The following is a 20,897-nucleotide window of genomic DNA, read 5'->3' as shown; positions in this document are numbered from 1 at the left end:
GCAGGTAGCTTTGCAGCATGTGTACACTGGACACAGGGATGAGTCACAGTGGTGTGGGGCGATGTGAGATTTCATTATGTTACTCTGAACAATACACAGTTTAAGACTTTTGAATTGTTTGTTTCTGGTATTTTTCATTCAGTATTTCCAGACCAAGTTTGAGCACAGGTAGGTAACTAGATTGAAGGAAAGCAAAACTACAGAGAATGTGGATCACTTCATAGCATCTTAGAGAACAGTAAATTTTTAGAGAAATGAAGACATAAAGGGAAAGGACTCTAGGACATCAAATTGTGGGAAGGCAAATAAATGGTAGATAAAGAAGAGTTAGTAGTTTGTTATGTGCATTCCTTTGCTGTCTCCATGCTAGGAAGGATCTTTCTTCATCAAATATATCTACTTCTTCCCAGTTGCCTTCAACTGAAAATAATCCTTATGCCATAGTGGCATATTTTGGGGTGGCATATTCTAGTTTACTACTTAACCCCATTCCAGCCACAGACATAACAGGAATTATTATTTCTATTTTCTTTTACTTTTATTCAATTAAATTTTTCATCAATAATGAAAAATTAGCATTTCTTTCTTTATGCTGTTATATATTTCATCATGTTTTGATAGTGTATAATGACAATTTTGAATATGCATTTTAAAAGCAAGATTAATCTCACCACAATATATGTTTTAGACCAAAAGGATATCCACATGAATGTCAATTTTTGAAGAACATTTTATATTTGAAGGGATTGTTGGGAGAATATAGATGGTTTTGAAAGATGCTAAGGTTGCCAACTTTTTTTAACCACAATTTTCTCCTCTTTGGATACCTTATTAATTGGATTTTTAAGATTTTGGTAGGTAAGGCCAGCAAGAAGTAATTGGCTGACTCCGTAATATTGAGGCAGTGTTCTGGTTAATGTTAGTAACTGATTCTCAGGCTGGAAGAGGGCAGGAGACGGTCATGATATTTTGCATCTACTGATTTCCAGGGTATAAATATTCCCACTGTGGCCTATTCAATCAACTAATGTGCACTGAATGTGGATTGAGAAGAGATGCACAGTAGTACACCATTATATAGCATTTTCTCATGCAGATATGCAAAAGCGTAGATAATAGTAAAATTCAGAAAATAATTAGAAACTGATGAGTTTTCAATATTATTTTGTTTTTAAAATTTATTTAGATGTAAATTTATTAATTTTTAATTGTGATTGTATGTTTAACAACTGACTTACAAAATTTCTGAAAATATGGCACTTGAACTCTTGAGGGCTGGTGTGAGCTAGCCCTGGCATTCTGCTTTGAAGGGATAAAATAGCGTTAAGAGCCAGTAGGGAAAATTTGGGTTCTCAGTTTCAATTTCTATTTTTGCTTCATTCAGAATTGCCTCTTAGTGCCTCCATTCAACTAACATATACCACAAACCTATGTAATTTAACTTGTAATCATTTATACACAAACCTGACATTCCATAACATGTCATGGAAATTCTGCCAATGCATAAATTTGAATTGTATAAATTGTATTTATGCAAATATAAGTAGTATATAGCTGATTTTGTCTAATTAACCAATCAGCCCCCAGATCTTATTGCAACTTTGGGGTTTGCTGCTCATCATCATTTATTGATGTAAGTGGGAAGTTACATTATTCATGGCATTTGAAATTTTTCAAATACTGAGATAGTGCTGGGATAATGTCAGAGTGCCAACAGATGACAGTTTTGAGGATGTAGGAGGTGAGCCTGTCCAGAAGTACATAATATAAATTATTGGACTAAGGATTCATAAGCAGCACTTTTTCTAACCTCAGTCATAATTCTAACCAGTAATAGCATTTTGTACATGTTACTTCAGCTTTGAACTCACCCCTCCTCATCTATAAAATAATACTTGTCATATTTTTCTCCCAGTATGTTTTGAAGATTGATGATAGTGATAGGCTTATATGCCTAGCACTTCTCTAAGGCTTTTACTGTATTTCCTTTGAGGTAAGTTACTATTGTTTCCATTTTACATAAGAGGAAACTGTGACACAGAAAGGTTAAGTAACTGGGATGGTTAAATACTTTTTAATGTTGGAGTCAGAATATCACCTCAGGCATTCTGACTCCTGCCATCTTTAGGCTATGTTATAAGGAGTGTGTGTGTATGTGTGTGTGTGCTTGTGTGTGCACCCATGCACATATGTGTGTAAAAAGTCTTTTGTTAATATGAAATATTATAAGTATTAATACAGTTTATTAAATTTGACAAGATAGGGAAACTGTATTGTTACCAAATACTAAAATGGAAATTTATTGATTGAAGACTGTTGGAAGGAATACATTGTTTTTATATTTTATTTGCATACAGATTGTATATTTTCTGTCTTTTAAAATATTAAGGCATAGGTATGAACAATGAAATCTTCATAATTTCTGAAGTAGTATATTTCAAAAAGTGATTCATATATTAATACAGGTTGAGCATCTCTTATCCAAAACACTGAAATTCAAAGTGCTGCAATCTTTTTGAGTGCTGACAAGTAGAAAATTCCACACCTGACCTCATGTGATGGTAAAGTTGCATGAGCAAAACAATTTAAAATATTGTATAAAATTACCTTCAGGCTGTATGTATAAGGTATATATGAAACAGACATACATGAATTTTGTGTTCAGATTTGGGTTCTATCCCCAAGATAACTTATTGTATATATGCAAATATTCCAAAATCTGAAACTTTTCTGGTCCTGAATACTTTAAATAATGGATACTCAACCTGTATGTAGCCTTTTCATTCTTCAGATACTATTAGAAATGTGTAAGATTTTTTAATAAAATGACTTTTTCAAATGCGATGATTGGACAGATTAGAAACTATTTCTTAAGTAATAGTAGATACTGTTTGTGCTACAATTAATGAAACAGGGCAAAGGAGTCCACTGTATTCATAAAAAAGATTTCAGATTGTTGTTTGGGGCATAATGTCATGATTAAGTGCAAGAGTAGGGTAATTAGACTGCCTGGGTTTAAATTCTACCTTTGCTGTTGTGTAAATTGTATAGTCTTTGGAGAGTTATTTTACCACATTGGGCCTCAATTCCTTATATATAAAGTGGAAATAATAATAGTTTCTTGCACATAGGATTGTTGAAAGCATTAAATAAATTAGTGTATAAAAGCACCTAGAGTGCCTAGTACATGGTAAGTGCCTGATAAAATATTAGGTGATTTTGTAATGTTTTTTTTTTTAAATCATAAGCTGGCCAGGGGCGGTGGCTCATGCCTATAATCCCAGCACTTTGGGAGGCCGAGGTGGGCAGATCATTTGAGGCCAGGAGTTCAAGACCAGCCTGGCCAATATGAAGAAACTTCATCTCTACTAAAATTACAAAAAATTAACCGAGCATGGTGGCGTGTGTCTGTAATCCTAGCTACTCAGGAGGCTGAGGCAGGAGAATCACTTGAACCCAGGAGGTGGAGGTTGCAGTGAGCTGAGATTGTGCCACAGCATTCCAACCTGGGTGACAGAGCATGCCTCTGTGTTTTTTTTTTCTCTTAAAAAAAAAAATCATAAGTTAAAAGTACGACAGTTCAGAAAGTAAATGTTTGATTTACTTATTTACTACAGGTTTTCTTTTTTAAAGATTATAGCTGTTTTGGCAAAGGGCATACTTTTAGCCCTTAGGCTTCAGTTCATTTTGCAAAATAGAATGTTTAATAAGTCTTCTAAAGTGAATACTCTTTCTAAAGCTTGAGAAATATGGTCACTTTATATGAGACAAAAGACCTCAGATCTTGGCTGCCCTGACCATCTCTCTGATCCCTTCTGGAATTAATCAGTTTGTATATACACAGTCATAAGATTTCATGATTGTGTAAAACTAGATTATAAGATGTATTTTACTTACTTTGTAGTCACTGAATTAATTGATGTCATAATCAATTAAAGACTCTGGAAAAGCTTTTCAGCCAATATTTGGATGTAGCTTTATTCTATCAAAGAAATATGTGCCAGTGTTTCCTAAAATTACCTTCAGCCTTTAATGTGGCATTTTTTAATTAGCAAGACTGTTTATGGGGTAAATGACAAAAACATGTCAAATATTCACAGACAGTACAGCCTTCATATGCAGGCATAGTGGTTTTTTTTTTAATTATGTATATTTTCATTTGTTTTTTTCTTTTGTTTCCTGTAGGCCCTCCTGGCAGTCCTTCGAGAAAGCCATCGATCAAGAACAGTTTTTAGGAAAGTTGGAGGATTTGTGTACATTACGTCCTTGCTCGTTGCTATGGAAAGATCTTTGAGTTGTCCACCCAAGAATGGCTGGGAGAAAGTGAACCAGAATCAAGTGTTTGAACTTCTTCACACTGTGTTCTGCACGTTGACTGCAGCTATGCGCTATGAGCCAGCCAATTCTCATTTCTTCAAAACAGAGATTCAGTATGAGAAGTTGGCAGATGCTGTTAGATTTCTTGGCTGCTTCTCAGACCTAAGAAAAATAAGCGCCATGAATGTCTTCCCCTCAAATACACAGCCATTTCAAAGACTTTTAGAGGAAGATGTAGTCTCAATAGAATCAGTGTCACCCACGTTACGGCACTGCAGTAAACTTTTTATTTATCTATACAAAGTAGCCACAGATTCTTTTGACAGGTATGGCTCTGCTCTGTCCTCTGAATTAAAGGGTGTATACTAAGCATGACTTCAACATTAAGACTTGAATTATGAGTTAATCCAAAAGAATATGAAAATAGATGACTCTCCTCTTTGCTTGAGGTGTATCACTTTATTTTGAACATTACTCTTACTCTGGTATTGTTTTTTAGCATGGAAGCCTGTGTATTATTTGTAAATTCAGGTTCAATTAGTTCTCATTGCAGTTATTGGAACAGTTTCTATGAACTTTCCTTTAATTATAGTGTTTACTATTGTCTTTTTTCTTTTTAGCCTCAAAAACCTTAGGTGTATCTGGACTTACTGATATGTGTTATCAACAGAACGTCGTTATTATTATTCTTATTTCCAGACACATACTTCATCATTCTCCACATTTCGTACTCCTCAAAAAATGATATAGCTCCCAAAGAGAGATGTTAGTGTCTTGAACCATCAGGTTCTAAAGGCCATCAGACTCAGTATTTACTCATTCCTTCGTTAAGTACTTCACGAAAACCTGCTGCATGACAAGTCACTGTGCTAGGCATTGAGGATTCAGCTCTGCACAAGGCAGTCTTGGTCCTTGCTATCTTTTAGCTAAAATATAGACACATAACTAAACAATTACTTATATTGTGACAGATTCTGCAATGGGGAAATCCAGGGTTCTAAGGGAGATCGTAGGAGAGCCTCTTCATCGAGATTACTTATTTTCAGTGCTTCAGCTGTTTTCAATGAAGATGTCACTTTGAAAATAACACTGCTAATTTATGTCCCAAGCATTGTTGCTTTTAACAGTTACCATAGTTTTACTTCATAAAATAAACAAACTTTCCTCATTAATCAAGTAACTCCATTGAATAGAACTTACAATAGGTTTTTGTCCTTTTCTGTGGCGCATCTGCTTTGAAGTATCAACTGAGATATTTCCTGCTTCTTAACAAGATTTCTTAGTCCTCAATATTTACAATTAAAAATCCAAACAACTGCAACAAAAATTGTAAAAAAAAAAAAAAAAAATTTTTTAACTTCTGTTTTTCCCTATCTTGAAATAAAATACATATATAATGTTAACTTACAGGAAAAAAAGGAAAGTGTAGTGTTCTAGGAATGAGCTATATAAATTTGTGTATTCAAATTCAATCTCTTTTTCCTTGATTTCTACTTATCCTAGTTAGAATATGTCATTTTTAGTCACTTTGTTAAAAATAGGGCTTATAGCACCCTGTTTAACAGATGTGTTAAATGTTAACATGAATGGAATAAGCATCTGCCGTGAGCATGCTTTTCTTGTTTCATTCAGTGCATGTGTTGTAGTCGTGTTCCTTGTTCCTGCTGAATATGGAAGATGTTCCTTATTAAACTTTTGCTGGCATTTCTTGTGAAACTAACCAACTGCCAACCTGGTGTTCTCTTCTTCTAACCTCTCTAAACCACCCGTCTGTTTTGTTGTCTGTAGTCGTGCAGAACAGATCCCTCCTTGCCTGACAAGTGAGTCTTCTCTCCCCTCTCCTTGGGGTACACCAGCTTTGTCCAGGAAAAGGTACTGATCATATAAGAGAAATCCATCTCTGTTTGTGTGGGGTTTCTTTTTTTCTGTGCTTATTTATGTTAACATGGTGATTGTGTTTTGTGATTTCAGTTTTTTTCTTTCTTCTTTTTTTTTTTAATATACTTTTGGGGTTGGGGGTAAGTTTTAAAAATATCAATTTTTCTTATATACATGAGAGTAAAATGTGTTAAAGCTGTGAAGGACATATATAATTTTGTCATCCAGCTATTTTTGATGACACATTTTAGTTATAGAAAAAGCATGTCTTTTATTAAAAACAAGTTAGAAATGTGGACTTAATGTCTCTTTAAATAGAATACTTTTCCACTTTTTTTATTTTTTATTTTTATTTTTTACTTTAAACATTGTTGGGATCATTCTTTGGTTTTTACTGTTATTCCAAAATGAGTATCATAGCACTGTGTATGAAGGAAGTGTGTATTTTCTCTGTCAGGTTCAACCAATTGAAATATGTTGCTGTTATGAAAAATGCTCACAGCTAAACTTTGGAAAAGTAAATACAAAACCCACTCCAGTACTTACTTTGATCAGTTCTCTGTAAATCTCTAAGCTGATCTAGTTGATCTTTTTAAAATTACTTTTAAAAAAATTCTCAAATTTTTAAAAACTGCAGTTGATTGACAAAAGTATAATTAAGATCCATTTAAGATTACATTTGCAACCTGCACATAAAATGATCATAGTATGCATTTGGCTCCAAACACTTCATTCCTTCTCCTGTTTTCCTCATAACCAAAAATAAGTCCTTAACTCTCACATTAATATTCTTTCATTGCTGCTTTTAAAACATGAATCCCAATATAGTTCTGCTATATTGCTGTTTTAATCTTATTACTGTTGTTCAGATTTTGAAACTCGAAGATAGTTGGAGTTAGTACATCAAAAGTATTTGTTACAGATTTTGTATTTCAGCATATTTGCATAATAATATTAGGTATAGGAAAAGACATAATTTCCTTCTCTTAAATTTACACTTATAGCTTACTTTGCATAGCAAACCATGACATGGTTCAGAATAGTCTTAAATGAATATAGGATTGTTCAGAATATTCATGCTTAAAAACTGCAATTTCTTTTTTAAAAAAGAGCTGTTCCTAATTCAAGGAATGGTAAACTAGATAAATTTGATTTGATATAATGTATTTTTCTGTTGCGAAAATGGAGGAGGTAAAAATATGTGTGTTTGAAAATTTGTGTGTGTTCATGATCCCAAGGCATTACTGAATGTTAGAGAAATAATTTCAATTAGTAAATAGTTTAAATTACTACAAAATCACAATTTAAAAATATGGTGATTATATTATAGATGAGTAAAGCCTTAAAATTTGCTGTTTATAAACATTTTGTCCTTTTTAAGTATTAACCAAATGCCACAAAATAGAAATACACAGATTAAAAGGATACTTAAAAAAATGCATCAGGGCCAGGCACAGTGGCTCACACCTGTAATCCTAGCACTTTGGGAGGCCGAGTCATGCGCCTATAATGCCAGCTACTCAGGAGGCTGAGGCAGGAGAATTGTATGAACCCAGGAGGCAGAGGTTGCAGTGAACTGAGATCACACCACTGCACTCCAGCCTGGGGGACAGAGTGAGACTCCGTCTCCAAAAATACATCAGAACTTTCTGTTTAAAATAGTAATTTGGCAAAGCGAAAACAGCATTTTGTTTCTATTCTTGAAGAGTTACTTATGGCCTTAAATAAAAAAACATTTTGTCATCATTTACAGTGCAGCTTCATGTAGAGATACCAAGTCTTTGACTTAAGGAAAAACTGTCACTGAATCAGTAAATCTAGTTGATTGAGCCCTAATCCACGTGAATTCTCCATGAGTCTTACAAGTTGACATTACCTCAAGGACAGAAAGCCCCTGATACTGTTCATGCTAATGCTAAGGTCATTGTTGACATTTTCAGGTTGCCATTCTATTCAGCCTGCATACATTTTGCTCAGTGGTAAGAATCATAAGCTAGTAAAGAATATAATGTTTGTACTTTACAAAATTCAAGTCTAGTAACTTGAAATTAGAGTTTAAGTCACACTATTTCTAGAACCTCTCAACAAATTACATCAGCTTATAGACATCTTTTTCTTGTAGCAAAACATGCTGGTTTTGTTGGCAAAAGGAGAAACCAGAATTTACTGTGTTTTTATGGCTTGTGGAACACTCAGATGCTAAGGATGTTTTGAGCTTGTGATACTTGTCTGACATGTAGTATCCAGGAAATTCTTCTCTAATTATTTCAAGAATTCGTGGAAAATGAACTAGCCAACCTTATATTTGGAAAACTAAAACTCATAACCTTTTTCATTGTTTAGAAAGAATAATAAAGCAGAATTATAGCTCAACAGTGTTCAGTCAGAGTTAGGAGAAGTGAATACAAAATAATAATTAGAATTACACAGAATATAACTGCAGTGGAGCAAAAGGTGGCAAATACTTGTTATCATTCAAACGTGGGATCCATTACTCAGTGCTTCTACACACCTGATGATAATTTAAGCAAAGCAGATTCAGAATTTAAATATTTAATTATGTATTCCCAAAAGAGGCAGGTGAGTCTTAAATACACATGAGAATTTAGGTCAAAATGTTAAATAGCAACCAAATTATGAAATGTAATTTTATCCTATATTTGCAAATGGTTAGTTCTTGCTTGGAAACTAACTGTTTAATGAGCTTACCATAATTCTAAAATTTAAAAAGTGATACTTGTGGTGATACCTAGGTGACTTAATCAGAATTAATTTTGTATAATACCTATTGTAATACACCTAATTTTAGTTAATAAATACCGTGTTTTAGATATCAGCAATATTTGCAATGTTTTTCTGGTTCGAAAACAATGAATGTAATTTCTTTTTTAGAATATTGTTTTCCTATATAAGATTTTAAAATTTTACTACTATAATAGTTATATGCAGGTTGAGTATTTCTTATTCAAAATACATGGGACCAGAAGTGTTTTGATTTCAGGTTCTTTGGATTTTGTAATCTTTACAATATATATAATGAGATATCTAAAATATGGGACCCAAGTCTGGACACAGAATTTATTTATGTTTCATATACATCTTATACAAGTAGCCGAAAGATAATTTTATGTAATATTTTTAATAATTTTGTACATGAAACAAAGTTTTGGCTATGTTTTGACTGTGATCCATTGTATGAGGTCAGATGTGAAATTTTCTACTTGTGGTTTCATGTGGGTGCTTAAAAAGTTTTGGATTTGGGAGCATTTCGATTTCAGATTTTTGGATTAGGGATACTCAACCTGTGTTAGTAAACTCTTTACAGGTTGTTCAGTGTCCGAAGATATAAAGATTTTTACCTGAGTGTATCAGTAATTTAAATCCAAATCTCACTAAATGTGTCAATTTAGAAATGATTTGTAAGGCCTAAACTAAAATACACAGCTAGAATCTATGCATATGTGTGTATGCAATGAAAACATTTTTAATGAAATTTTGGAATTCAGTGGTTATTTCTGATACACACTAGATAAATTATGAATCTTTTTTCTAGATGGATCAAAATATTTAAAAGAAGGGAGCAAAATAGGAGGAGGATGACTGTCGGTAATACACATTTTGAAATATTTTTCTTAGTAAGTTTAGAGATTAAATCTTTCTGAATGAAAAATGGCAGAATATAGGGAGCGAAAACATGAATGGGTAGAGACATGCTGACTTTTAAATAAACTAGGAGAGCCCATGTGCCTTTTTATAAGTAAAGCTGAACACTTTCCTAGAATCTCTGTTAAAAAGAAAATGGTATTTTTTTAAAACCATGGCAGTGCCAATTCTTTGCTACTAAATCACTGACGTAAAGCATCTGTTTCCCGAGCTGCTCTTGTCCCAGAGAGCTGAAACTGCATTGCTCTCTGTGACAGAGCTCAGCATTAGGCAAATTATGCTGAGACCAACTCATTGGAACAAAGAGTTCCCATAGGCTGAAGCCACAAGCATCTGTTTCTTAGTGCCAAGATGCAAAATGTGCAAAATTCATGAATTGTAGATGAGTAGTATGAAATAGAAAGTAGGCATCATTGATGAGAAGAAATGTGTACATTCAGGACATGGCTGGGCTTTTTAATTCATAGAAACTTGTTCTGTAAATTGCCTTCAAGTTTTAAAAAGTTGCAATGAATATTTTCAGTAGTAGTGACGATAGATACAAAAGGTGTAGGTATTCCAAATAAGCTAAAGTAAAACTCCCATAATGCCTAATATATTTATTCTTGGATAGCCTAGAGTCTGAGCCAATCCTGACTTAGTCGACCCAGTTAGTTCTTGATTGTGTTACACTACCCATGCACTAAGGAAAGGTTAAAACACATATAGGTAATTTCAAAAGATGAAATCTCATTGAGGGAATTAATTTAACGTGATCTCTCAGCACATATTATTGGAACTATCTTCTTCCTAGAGCTTTGAATCACTATGATTTTACCTGTTTATATCTTCTAATACAGGTGTTATTTTTTAACCAAACAATCCAAGTAGTAAATCAGTAAAGGTAAAAATCATATAAAGGCTATGAATAATTGTTAGTTACGTGGTCTGTAGACACACACACACACACACACACACACGCACACACGAACTCGAGTTGATAATATATTGCTTTTTTTCTGTCCCAACCTTAAGGGGTTTTGTAACAAGGCTTTTTGGTTATCAGTGGATGAATGTAACTGAAGAAGAAGAAAATGAAAACAGAATGTGATTGGAATTCAATAGCAAATTTGCTCTTCTTTCTTTTTTTTATAGGCATGCATATCATTCTGTTTCAACTCCCCCTGTTTACCCTCCTAAAAATGTTGCTGACCTGAAACTACATGTGACAGCTTCATCTCTCCAGAGTTCTGATGCAGTCATCATTCATCCTGGAGCCATGCTTGCCATGCTGGACCTGCTAGCCTCTGTTGGATCAGTGACACAGCCAGAAGTAAGCTTGGATATGTTAGTTTCTTCCTGTCTTTAATGAAATGAATCAAAGGATGTGAGTGTGATTATATGTGCTAGGGGGTTGAGGAAGAAAGAAAGTTAATATTGCATACTAAAGTAGGTGAAGGGAAAAAAATAGGATTTTTCTATTTGAGCATATGTTTCATAATGAATGCTAGATATATATGTTTTAGAATCCAATTCATTTGTTACAAAGACAACCAAAATGGTTACTTCTGGTGCTAGCATAATTCTGTGTCTCCTTGGAAATCCTACTCAGCACTGGACATTGGTAATGAATAATGCAGAAGGAAAAATGACTGAAGATACTACATTGAGGCCATTTGTCTGTTTTGACTTGTGGCACTCAAGAGTTTAGATGAACTGGAGTTTGGGTGATGATTAAGAAGACTTAATCCCCACTATTTCTATAAAAATAGAACTACTTTTAGTCATATAGTCATGTAATACAAAAGTCTTGGAAGAGAATAGAGTCCAGCTGCATGTATTCTAGCAAAATTAAATAGGACATGTTTGCCTAACCTGTTTTGGTATTGCTATATTGCTCTAAGCCAGTTACTTATTTTATCTGAATGTATTTGGAAGCAAAAGGTATGCTTTGGCTGGACGCGGTGGCTCATGACTGTAACACCAGCACTTTGGGAGACCAAGGTGGGTAGGTCGCCTGAGGTCAGGAGTTTGAGAGCAGCCTGGCCAACATGGTGAAACCCCATCTCTACTGAAAATACAAAAGTTCGCTGGGAGTGGTCACGGACACCTGTAATCCCAGTTACTTGAAAGGCTGAGACAGGAGAATCACTTGAACCCAGGAGGCAGAGGTTGCAGTGAGCCGAGACCATGCCATTGCACTCCAGCCTAGGCAACAAGAGCGAAACTCCATCTCAAAAAAGAAAAGAAAAAGGGATGTTTCATGTGAAAACAATTGTCACCTGTCTCACTAAGAATAACTAACTGTGTGGATTTCTTTCTTGATTTTAGCATGCTTTGGATCTTCAACTTGCCGTGGCAAATATTTTACAATCCCTAGTGCACACAGAAAGGAACCAGCAAGTCATGTGTGAAGCTGGTCTTCATGCGCGACTGCTGCAGAGGTGCAGTGCTGCTTTGGCTGATGAGGACCACTCACTGCACCCACCCCTGCAGCGGATGTTTGAACGATTAGCCTCTCAGGCCCTGGAACCCATGGTGTTGAGGTAAGTTCTCTTTCATATTCAAATAGTCCACAATTAGTAATGTCAGTTTCTAGAGTCCTTATGAGTCCACAGTTCCCACTTTAATGGATAATATGGGCAAAATGTAGCAAAAATGGACAAAATACTCAATACAGCAATTAGAAACAAATCTAGTTATTAATTATCATTTGGTATTTCTCTCCAGTTATTTCTTTCATTTGAATCTAGCAAGCTCTCACTTTCCTTTAAGAATAAAGTCATGCATTTACTTCATATTTAATAACTTTTCATATGTAAGAACTTTTTAAAGCAACACATTTTTAACTTTTTAATTTTGAAATAATAATAGATACACCATAAGTTGTGTCTTATATATCCAAGAGTTTTCCTGTGTCCTTTGCCCATTTTCCTCCAGTAGTTACACCTTGAATAACTATATTATAGTATCTAAACCAAGAAATTGATGTTGGTATGATATATTCATGTGCACATACAGTTATCTGTTATTGTATCATGTGTAGATTCATGTAATCACCACACAATTACAATGTCACAAAGATTTCTCTAGTGCTACCTTTATTGTCATACCTACTCCCCTAATCCCAACATCCTTAGTCCATGGAAACCACTGATCTGTTCTCCATCATCATAATTTTGTCATTATGAGCAGGGGTCCCCAACCTCCGAGCCATGGTCTTAGTACTGGTTCATGTCCTTTTAGGGACTGGGCCACACAGCAGTAGGTGAGCTGCGGTTGAGCCAGCATTACTGCCTGTGCTCCACCTCCTGTCAAATCAGTGGTGGCATTAGATTCTCATGGGAGCGTGCACCCTATCATGAACTGTGCATGCAAAGGATCTTGAGAATCTAACAGATATACCTGATGATCTGAGGTGGAACAGTTTTATCCCAAAACCAACCCCTACAACCCATCTGTGAAAAAAATTGTCTTCCACAAAACCTGTCCTGATGATAAAAAAGGTTGGGAACCACTGATTTTGAGAATGTTATATAAATGAAGTTATACAGTATGTGATCTTTTGAGATTGTCTCTTCACTAATCGTAATGCTCTTGGGCTGCATACAAGTTGTTACATGTATCAATAGTTTTTCCTTTTTATTACCGAATAGTACTCCATAGTATGGATGTATGACAGTTTGTGAATCATTAAAGAAATATGGCCAGGCACGGTGGCTCACGCCTGTAATCCCAGTGCTTTAGGAGGCTGAGGCGGGTGGATCACGAGGTCAAGAGATGGAGACCATCCTGGTCAACATAGTGAAACCCTGTCTCTACTAAAAATACAAAAAATTAGCTGGGCCTGGTGGCGCGTGCCTGTAGTCCCAGCTGCTCGAGAGGCTGAGGCAGGAAAATTGCTTGAACCCAGGAGGCGGAGGTTGCGATGAGCCAAGATCGCACCACTGCACTCCAGCCTGGGTAACAAGAGGGAAACTCTGTCTCAAAAAAATAAATAAATAAAAGGAAATGTGTACATATATATGTATTTTTCTTGAATAATTCATATATATATCTGTCATTTCCTCCAGGAAGCCTGCTTTGAGCCACCCATCCGAAAGTTTGGGTAGGCTGCCCCTATATAAACTCTATAACAGTGCTACTACAGAACTTATTTTATGTATTTATGTATACACACATGTATAATCTGTTTTAAATGCAAGAGAATGCTGTATGTTTTTGGAGTGAAATTTGCCGTGCTTATTTTTTTTTAATTTTTATTTTGAGACGGAGTCTCTCACTGTCACCACTGGAGTGCAGTGGCAAGATCTCAGCTGACTGCAACCTCCACCTCCTGGGTTCAAGTGATTCTCCTGCCTCAGCCTCCCAAGCAGCTGGATTACAGTGCCCCCCACCACACCCAGCTAACTTTTTGTATTTTTTTTATTAGAGATGGGGTTTCACTATGTTGGCCAGGCTGATCTCAAACTCCTGACATCATGATCCACTCGCCTCAGCATCCCAGAGTGCTGGGATTACAGTCATGAGCCACTGCGCCAGTCTGCTGTGTGCCTATTTTTAAACTTTTTTTCTGTATTTTTCTTTATATTACCTAATCAGACAGATTTAATGTATAAATCATCTTGTTCCTCCTTACAAAAATACACTTGTGTATCTTGTTACTCTGGGAATATAAGCAGATCTCTGTATTCAGTTATTTTTTTTCTACTGTTAGAGTACTCCTCTTTTATAAAAGTTTTAGGAGCTTTCTTAAAAATTGTTGAAATTTATTTGTAAGTTTTTAAAACTGACTCCAAACTGATTGTTGATTAAGAAACTTTTATGCAGTAAACATTTGTTAAATGGTGTTGAATCAGGCAGTTCACGGCCTTTATAATGCCAAGATGAGTGAGATGGACCTACTCACTTCATCCATCATCTTATGGATATGTGAACAGTCCTAAAGTTTTGAAAATAGCTTGAGATTTTCCCCTGATCCTTTTTGGTAATCTGCTACATTAAAAGTAGACACACACACACACACACACACACACACACACACACACACACAGAGACAGAGACAGAGACAGAGAGACAGAGAGAGAAGAGAGGAGAGGGGAACACAGAGAGAGAGAGAGAGAGAGAGAGAGAGAGAAGAGAGGAGAGGAGAGGAGAGAGACAGACACACTGTCTTGTACCTAATGCTACTATTTTACCAGATAACTTACATTGCATAGTTAGGTAAATAGAATAGGCAATGACAACCAGCCACTGGATATGTTCAGTTTTCACAGTGAGTGTATTCTCATAAAAAAAAACATCAAATGATGGTACAAGTACTTTGCTACCTAAAAGCCATAGATTATAAACTAATTGTGTATGACGTTCTACATGAAAAACTGGCAAACCTAACTTTTAAGACTTTTTTTTTTCCTGCTGTAGGGAATTGAAAATTTAGAGAAGTATTCTACTTTTTTTTTTTACATGATGTTATAAATGACAGGATATGGATGGTTCATGCTCTTAAAAAATGTATAGTTTAGTAATAGTTTAATAAGGAATATGTGCAGATAAGTAGGAAATTTTTATTAGTAAGTTCTGTAATAGCAGTGTTACAGAGTTTATTTAGGGACAGCCTACACTTTTGGAAGGGTGGCTCAAAGAAGGCTTCCTGGAGGAAATGACAGTTAATGAAATAAAGTATGAGGCCAGGCAGTGTAGCTCACACCTATAATCCCAACACTTTGAGAGGTCAAGGCAGGAGGATTACTTGAGGTCAGGAATTTGAAATAAGCCTGAGTAACATAGTGAGACCCTGTTTCTACAATTTTTTTTTAAGCTAGCATGGTGGTGCGTGCCTATAGTCCTTGTTACTTGGGAGATTGAGGCCAATGAATCTTTTGGGCCCAAAAGTTTGAGATTACACTGAGCTGTGATCTCACCACTGCACTCCAGTCTGTGTGACAGGGCAAGAGCCTGGCTCACCAAAAAAAAAAAAAAATTAAATAAAAAAGTGTAAAGTATGGAAGAGAGTTAATCTGGTAGAAAAAGTAAGGCAAAGAATTTCTTCCCCCCAACAACAAAGCAAATACGGTGATCCAGGGTGGGGAAGGAGTACAGCATTCTTAAGCAGTCAGGATTTTTAGGTATGTCTTTAGTGGAATTTATGATTGGGGGAAAAATGAGAGCAATGAAGCTGGAGTTTACACTAGAAATCATCTCATATATGTTACTGAATGCTAGCTGTTTTGGGTTTTCATCTACCAGAAATGGACAGCCATCGCAGCGTCTTAAGCAATAGAGTGACACTGTAGATTTCAGTTCTGAGAGATACTGACTGTAGTGAAGAATGGATTGAGTTGGGACAATATTATTGTCACAGGAGATAATTAAGACTTGGTTTTAGGAATAGTAAAATAATGTGGTCTGGGTGGTAGAAGCAAGGATGAGAGAAGAGAGCAGATTCTGTATTTTTAGGGAGTAGAAATAAGAGGATTTTCGGGTTTTCTGAATATGTAAAGTTAAGGAAAGGAGAAGGAACAAAAACACATTTCAGTGAGGTGCAGAACATAAGAAAAACCCTGGGTTTGGATATAAGGTGATGAGTTTGGTTTTAGAAATACTCGAGTTGGGATTCTTCTTAAATATTATTAACTTTAAAAAATGAATTTAAAAAATATGTAGCAGATATATAGCTATATGGTGATTAAATGTAAAACTAACACTCTATATGTTTTATTATACTTTGCATTTTTTGTATTGTAATTAGTCCGTTATAATTTATTAAATTCCTTTTATGAATGTTTCGTGTATAAATTATAATATTCTCAAGCAAGAAATAACTGTCTAAAAAATAAATTTTAAAAAAATGTAGCAGATATATAGGCATGCGGTGATTAAATGTAAAACTAACACTATATATTGTTTTATTATACTTTGCATTGTTTGTGTTGTAATTAATCTGTAGGAATTTATTAAATTCCTTTTCTGAATATTTGGTTTATGAATTACATAATATTCTCAATCAAGGAATAATTTTGTTTTGTCTCTTTCTTAGGGAGTTTTTACGTTTGGCAAGTCCTTTAAATTGTGGTGCCTGGGACAAAAAACTGCTAAAACAATATAGGGTCCACAAACCAAGTTCACTGAGTTATGAACCAGAGATGAGAAGTAAGCTGACTTTTAAAATTCCCCTTTTTGATTTATTTTATGAATGAAAATCATGTAGGGGCTGAACATTATTTCAAGAAGTTTGTGTGAAAGCAAAGAGAGAAGGGCTTATTATTTAAATAGAGAAACAAAAGATTGGGTTGATTGACAAAGGGGACAGCTGGAGAGAGGAGGGAATCATTGGTATTTTAAGGATCCAGAAGAGATAGGAATTACAGATAGAACAACCCTTGGCTTGGAAGGGAGATACCTCTTTCTCAGAGGATTCGTAATTTCTCTGCCTTCCTCGAGTAGCCTTTGCTGCCTGTAGTTGATTAGATTATTGTTGGCAGGCTGTGGATTTGCAGGACAACTACTGCTGGAACACATGGAGGATAGGATATTAAAAATACTGATAAAAGTAGTTAAACTGTTACATTAATCCAGCATATAGGCTGGATAAGGAAAGAATTGAAGCCAAGTAGCAAGTGATAGGCTGAGAGAAAAGAAGAGATAGATGGCCACTTTGGAAGAAAGTAGTGATCATATAGTTCAGCTCTTTCATTTTTCAGGTGACAGTTCTGAAGTCAGATTAAACAAACTTCACCTATTATTTCAGTCTTATTTTTTCCTCATACAGATGATTATCAGTGATTAGAAAATACTGTGCTTGTGTTTTGGAAACCTTAAGATATTCTGACTTCCAACACTTATATTAGAGAACAGAGAGGATTGCAGTGTTTCATATTAACTAATGTACAGCTCCCGGATGTATTTTTTGTTATCATTTTTTTGTTATTATTTTTGTACTTTACACAGTTTCTTAGAATTGAGTTGTGATATTCTTTGCTAAGAGTAGAAATAAAAATAGTTCCTTTCTCTAAGAGAATATTGAAATATTTTTATAGTTGCCTGAATATCTGGCACATTTAGGAGGAAAACAGTTACCTACACTCATGTAGTTTATCTTGAGAGAGAATATTTTCTTGATTACATTCGTAATGTGTCCCTGGAAAGATAATGACAATTTGTTTAGAATTTGTCCTTTCATTCTTGAAATTGTTACCCTTTCTATAAAAATGGAAGTCTTTAAATTAAAATACTTTATTATTATGCATTTAGTTCTAATAATTGTAAGGAAAGAATTAATAATGGGGAGAAAATGGAAGAATCAAGTTTCTGCTGTTTATCTGTAATTTTTTAATAAAGATGACCTATTTCCTTTCATTTTAATGCTTCTAAAATTGTTTACTTTTCCCTTAAAGATAATTAATAAAACATAGTTTTATGAAATAAATGTATTAAGTGATTTGTAAACTATTAACAGATTTATAATTAAATTACATTGTATCATGTACATGACAATTATTTGAGATTTTTATTTTTATTTGTACTCTAGTTTCCAACATTTCTGCAATGGTGCATATTGCTTTAGGGAAACACATGCTGTTAAGTTTAAAAATAAAGTACATTAAAACTGGATAATAATCTTGATACTTAGAAAGAAAATTATTGTATATTGAAACTGAAGTAGTATTTAAAAATAAGTCCGCCTTGTAAAGTTATTTTAAAATTCCATATGACATTTTCACGAGAGATTTCTTTGACTTACAGGTAGTATGATCACATCTCTGGAAGGTCTGGGTACTGATAATGTTTTTAGCTTACATGAAGATAACCATTACCGGATAAGCAAGAGCCTGGTAAAATCTGCGGAAGGAAGTACTGTACCCCTGACCAGGGTGAAGTGTCTGGTCTCCATGACAACCCCACATGACATCAGACTTCATGGGTCATCAGTCACTCCAGCTTTTGTTGAATTTGACACATCACTTGAAGGGTTTGGGTAAGGAATTTACAAGGAAGCCAAGCTTTATTATTTCATGCCTCATACTTGCCTTTACAAATAGATCTTTGGTTTTAAATATAATTGATTAAAATATATTTTACCATACTTGATATTTTTTAATGATTGAGTTTTTTGAGCATGCTATTTTAAGATTGCTACATTTAATTATTTTTGTTTATTATACTAAATAAATTGATATGACATAGGAATCTAAAATCTTAGGCCCACGGACCAAATCTGTTTTGTCAGTAAAGCTTTTGCAAACTATGTCTTTATTTATTTATTTTTTTTGTAAATGAAGTTTTATTGGAACACAGCCACACTCATTTATATATATATTTCCTATGGTCATTCTTGTGCTGGAGTGTCAGAGTTGAATAGTCAGGATGGAGACTGCCTGGTTTACAAAGAATAAAATATTTATTACTTGGCCCTTCCTAGAAAAGTCTGCCAACTTCTTATGTAATAAATATAAATTTATAGATAATATATAAATTAAAATTAGATTGAAAATTCTTTGGGTTTTATCATCATCTATACTTCAAATTACCTAGCATAATAATTTATATATTATAAATATTCAATGACTGTCACTTCAAATGAGTAAATTATTTCAAGTAGCAGAAAAGATTATGGTAGTAGAAACGCCAGTAATGAATCTATAAACAATCTTAAAAGAGTTCGTGAAGTCCAGCAGCCTTAAAATAGACACAGATATTAATAGATCTAATAGCTAGATCTGTTAGCTATTAAGAGTTTTTTTTTTCTTTTGAGACAGTCTTGCTCTGTCACCCAGGCTGGAGTGCAGTGGCACTATCTCAGCTCACTGTAACCTCCGCCTCCTGGGTTCTAAGTGATTCTCCTGTCTCAGCCTCCCAAGTAGCTGGGATTACAGGCATATGCCACCACACCTGACTAATTTCTGTATTTTTAGTAAAGACGTGGTTTTGCCTTGTTGGCCAGGCTGCTCTCAAACTCCTAACCTCAGGTGATCCACCCACCTCAGCTTTCCAATGTGCTGGGATTACAGGCGTGAGCCACTTCTCCCAGCCTTAGAATGTTAATTCATAATTTTTGTCTAGACTAATTGTTTGTGGTATTCTTATATTGATGGAAACCTTTGTGTTTTAAGAATATTATCATGGGTCATTATCAAATAATTAAAACATGATTTTGGAATAGTCAAAAACAATCACTGATAACAAGAGAGTGACTTGAAAGGGGCACAGGGGAATTTTCCTGCAGTGATGAAATCGATCTAATGTCTTGATTGGGTTTATACATTAGAGTATGTTGCCATGTGCATATTACACCTATTTTTTAAAAATTTAAATTAAAAATGTTATTTTTGGAGATTTTACAATTATATCTCTTGATATCCTTACATAATTGAAAGAAGGGCAGGGCTTCCAGATTTATTCCATGATCTTGTCTCTAGTTACCATTAAATACTGGCAGTTATTTCACTGTTGTAAGTGCATAATGTTAAGGGATAAAGTCATGATCTCTAATATGTATGTTGTCTTTTCTTTAATAGCTGCCTGTTTCTGCCTAGTTTGGCCCCTCATAATGCTCCTACAAATAATGCCGTCACAACAGGTCTTAATGATGGGGCTGTCGTCAGTGGTATTGGTTATGGTAAGTAATGTTTTCTTTCTGCTTATGATATTTTTTTCCAGTACATTATATTTAATTTAGAGTTTATATGCTTTAGTGGGCATCTTTAAAAATACAAATATTAATCAACACAAACTTTTTTTATCATAGGGGAAAGATTCTTCCCTCCTCCATCTGGCTTAAGCTACTCTAGCTGGTTTTGTATTGAACATTTTAGTTCTCCTCCAAATAGCCACCCTGTCAGACTTCTTACCGTTGTGCGCCGAGCAAATTCTTCTGAGCAGCATTACGTGTGCCTTGCCGTAGTTCTGTCAGCAAAAGACCGATCTCTGATTGTTTCCACTAAAGAGGAACTCCTCCAAAACTACGGTCAGTATTTGCATTTTCTGTTTTTTCTTTCGATTCTAGAAGTATTAAAACTTCATTTTTGTATTTATTTTAAAAGTCCAACTAATAACTTTTC

General features: G+C 34.7%; 1 protein-coding gene across 6 annotated transcripts in view; it reads left to right on the top strand.

Annotated features, from left to right (window-relative positions):
* The window catches only part of WDFY3 (WD repeat and FYVE domain containing 3), a 284,809-nt gene that overhangs the window by 135,543 nt on the left and 128,369 nt on the right, over positions 1–20,897 (top strand). For 5 of the 6 annotated variants that reach the window (XM_064368830.1, XM_012437733.3, XM_012437736.3 and 2 more), the window contains 8 exons: positions 4,186–4,643; positions 6,106–6,189; positions 10,993–11,170; positions 12,169–12,383; positions 16,877–16,989; positions 18,583–18,814; positions 20,355–20,455; positions 20,585–20,803. In XM_064368830.1, coding sequence (XP_064224900.1) covers positions 4,186–4,643; positions 6,106–6,189; positions 10,993–11,170; positions 12,169–12,383; positions 16,877–16,989; positions 18,583–18,814; positions 20,355–20,455; positions 20,585–20,803 — 1,600 coding nt within the window. The remainder of the gene's footprint in view (positions 1–4,185; positions 4,644–6,105; positions 6,190–10,992; positions 11,171–12,168; positions 12,384–16,876; positions 16,990–18,582; positions 18,815–20,354; positions 20,456–20,584; positions 20,804–20,897) is intronic. The other variant, XM_012437735.3, reaches the window with a different exon arrangement.

This window comes from Aotus nancymaae, unplaced genomic scaffold (assembly GCF_030222135.1).
Source record: "Aotus nancymaae isolate 86718 unplaced genomic scaffold, 86718_ANA_hifiasm-v0.15.2.pri h1tg000006l, whole genome shotgun sequence".
Lineage (NCBI taxonomy): Eukaryota > Metazoa > Chordata > Mammalia > Primates > Aotidae > Aotus > Aotus nancymaae.
This window is presented reverse-complemented; position numbering and strand designations above follow the sequence as displayed.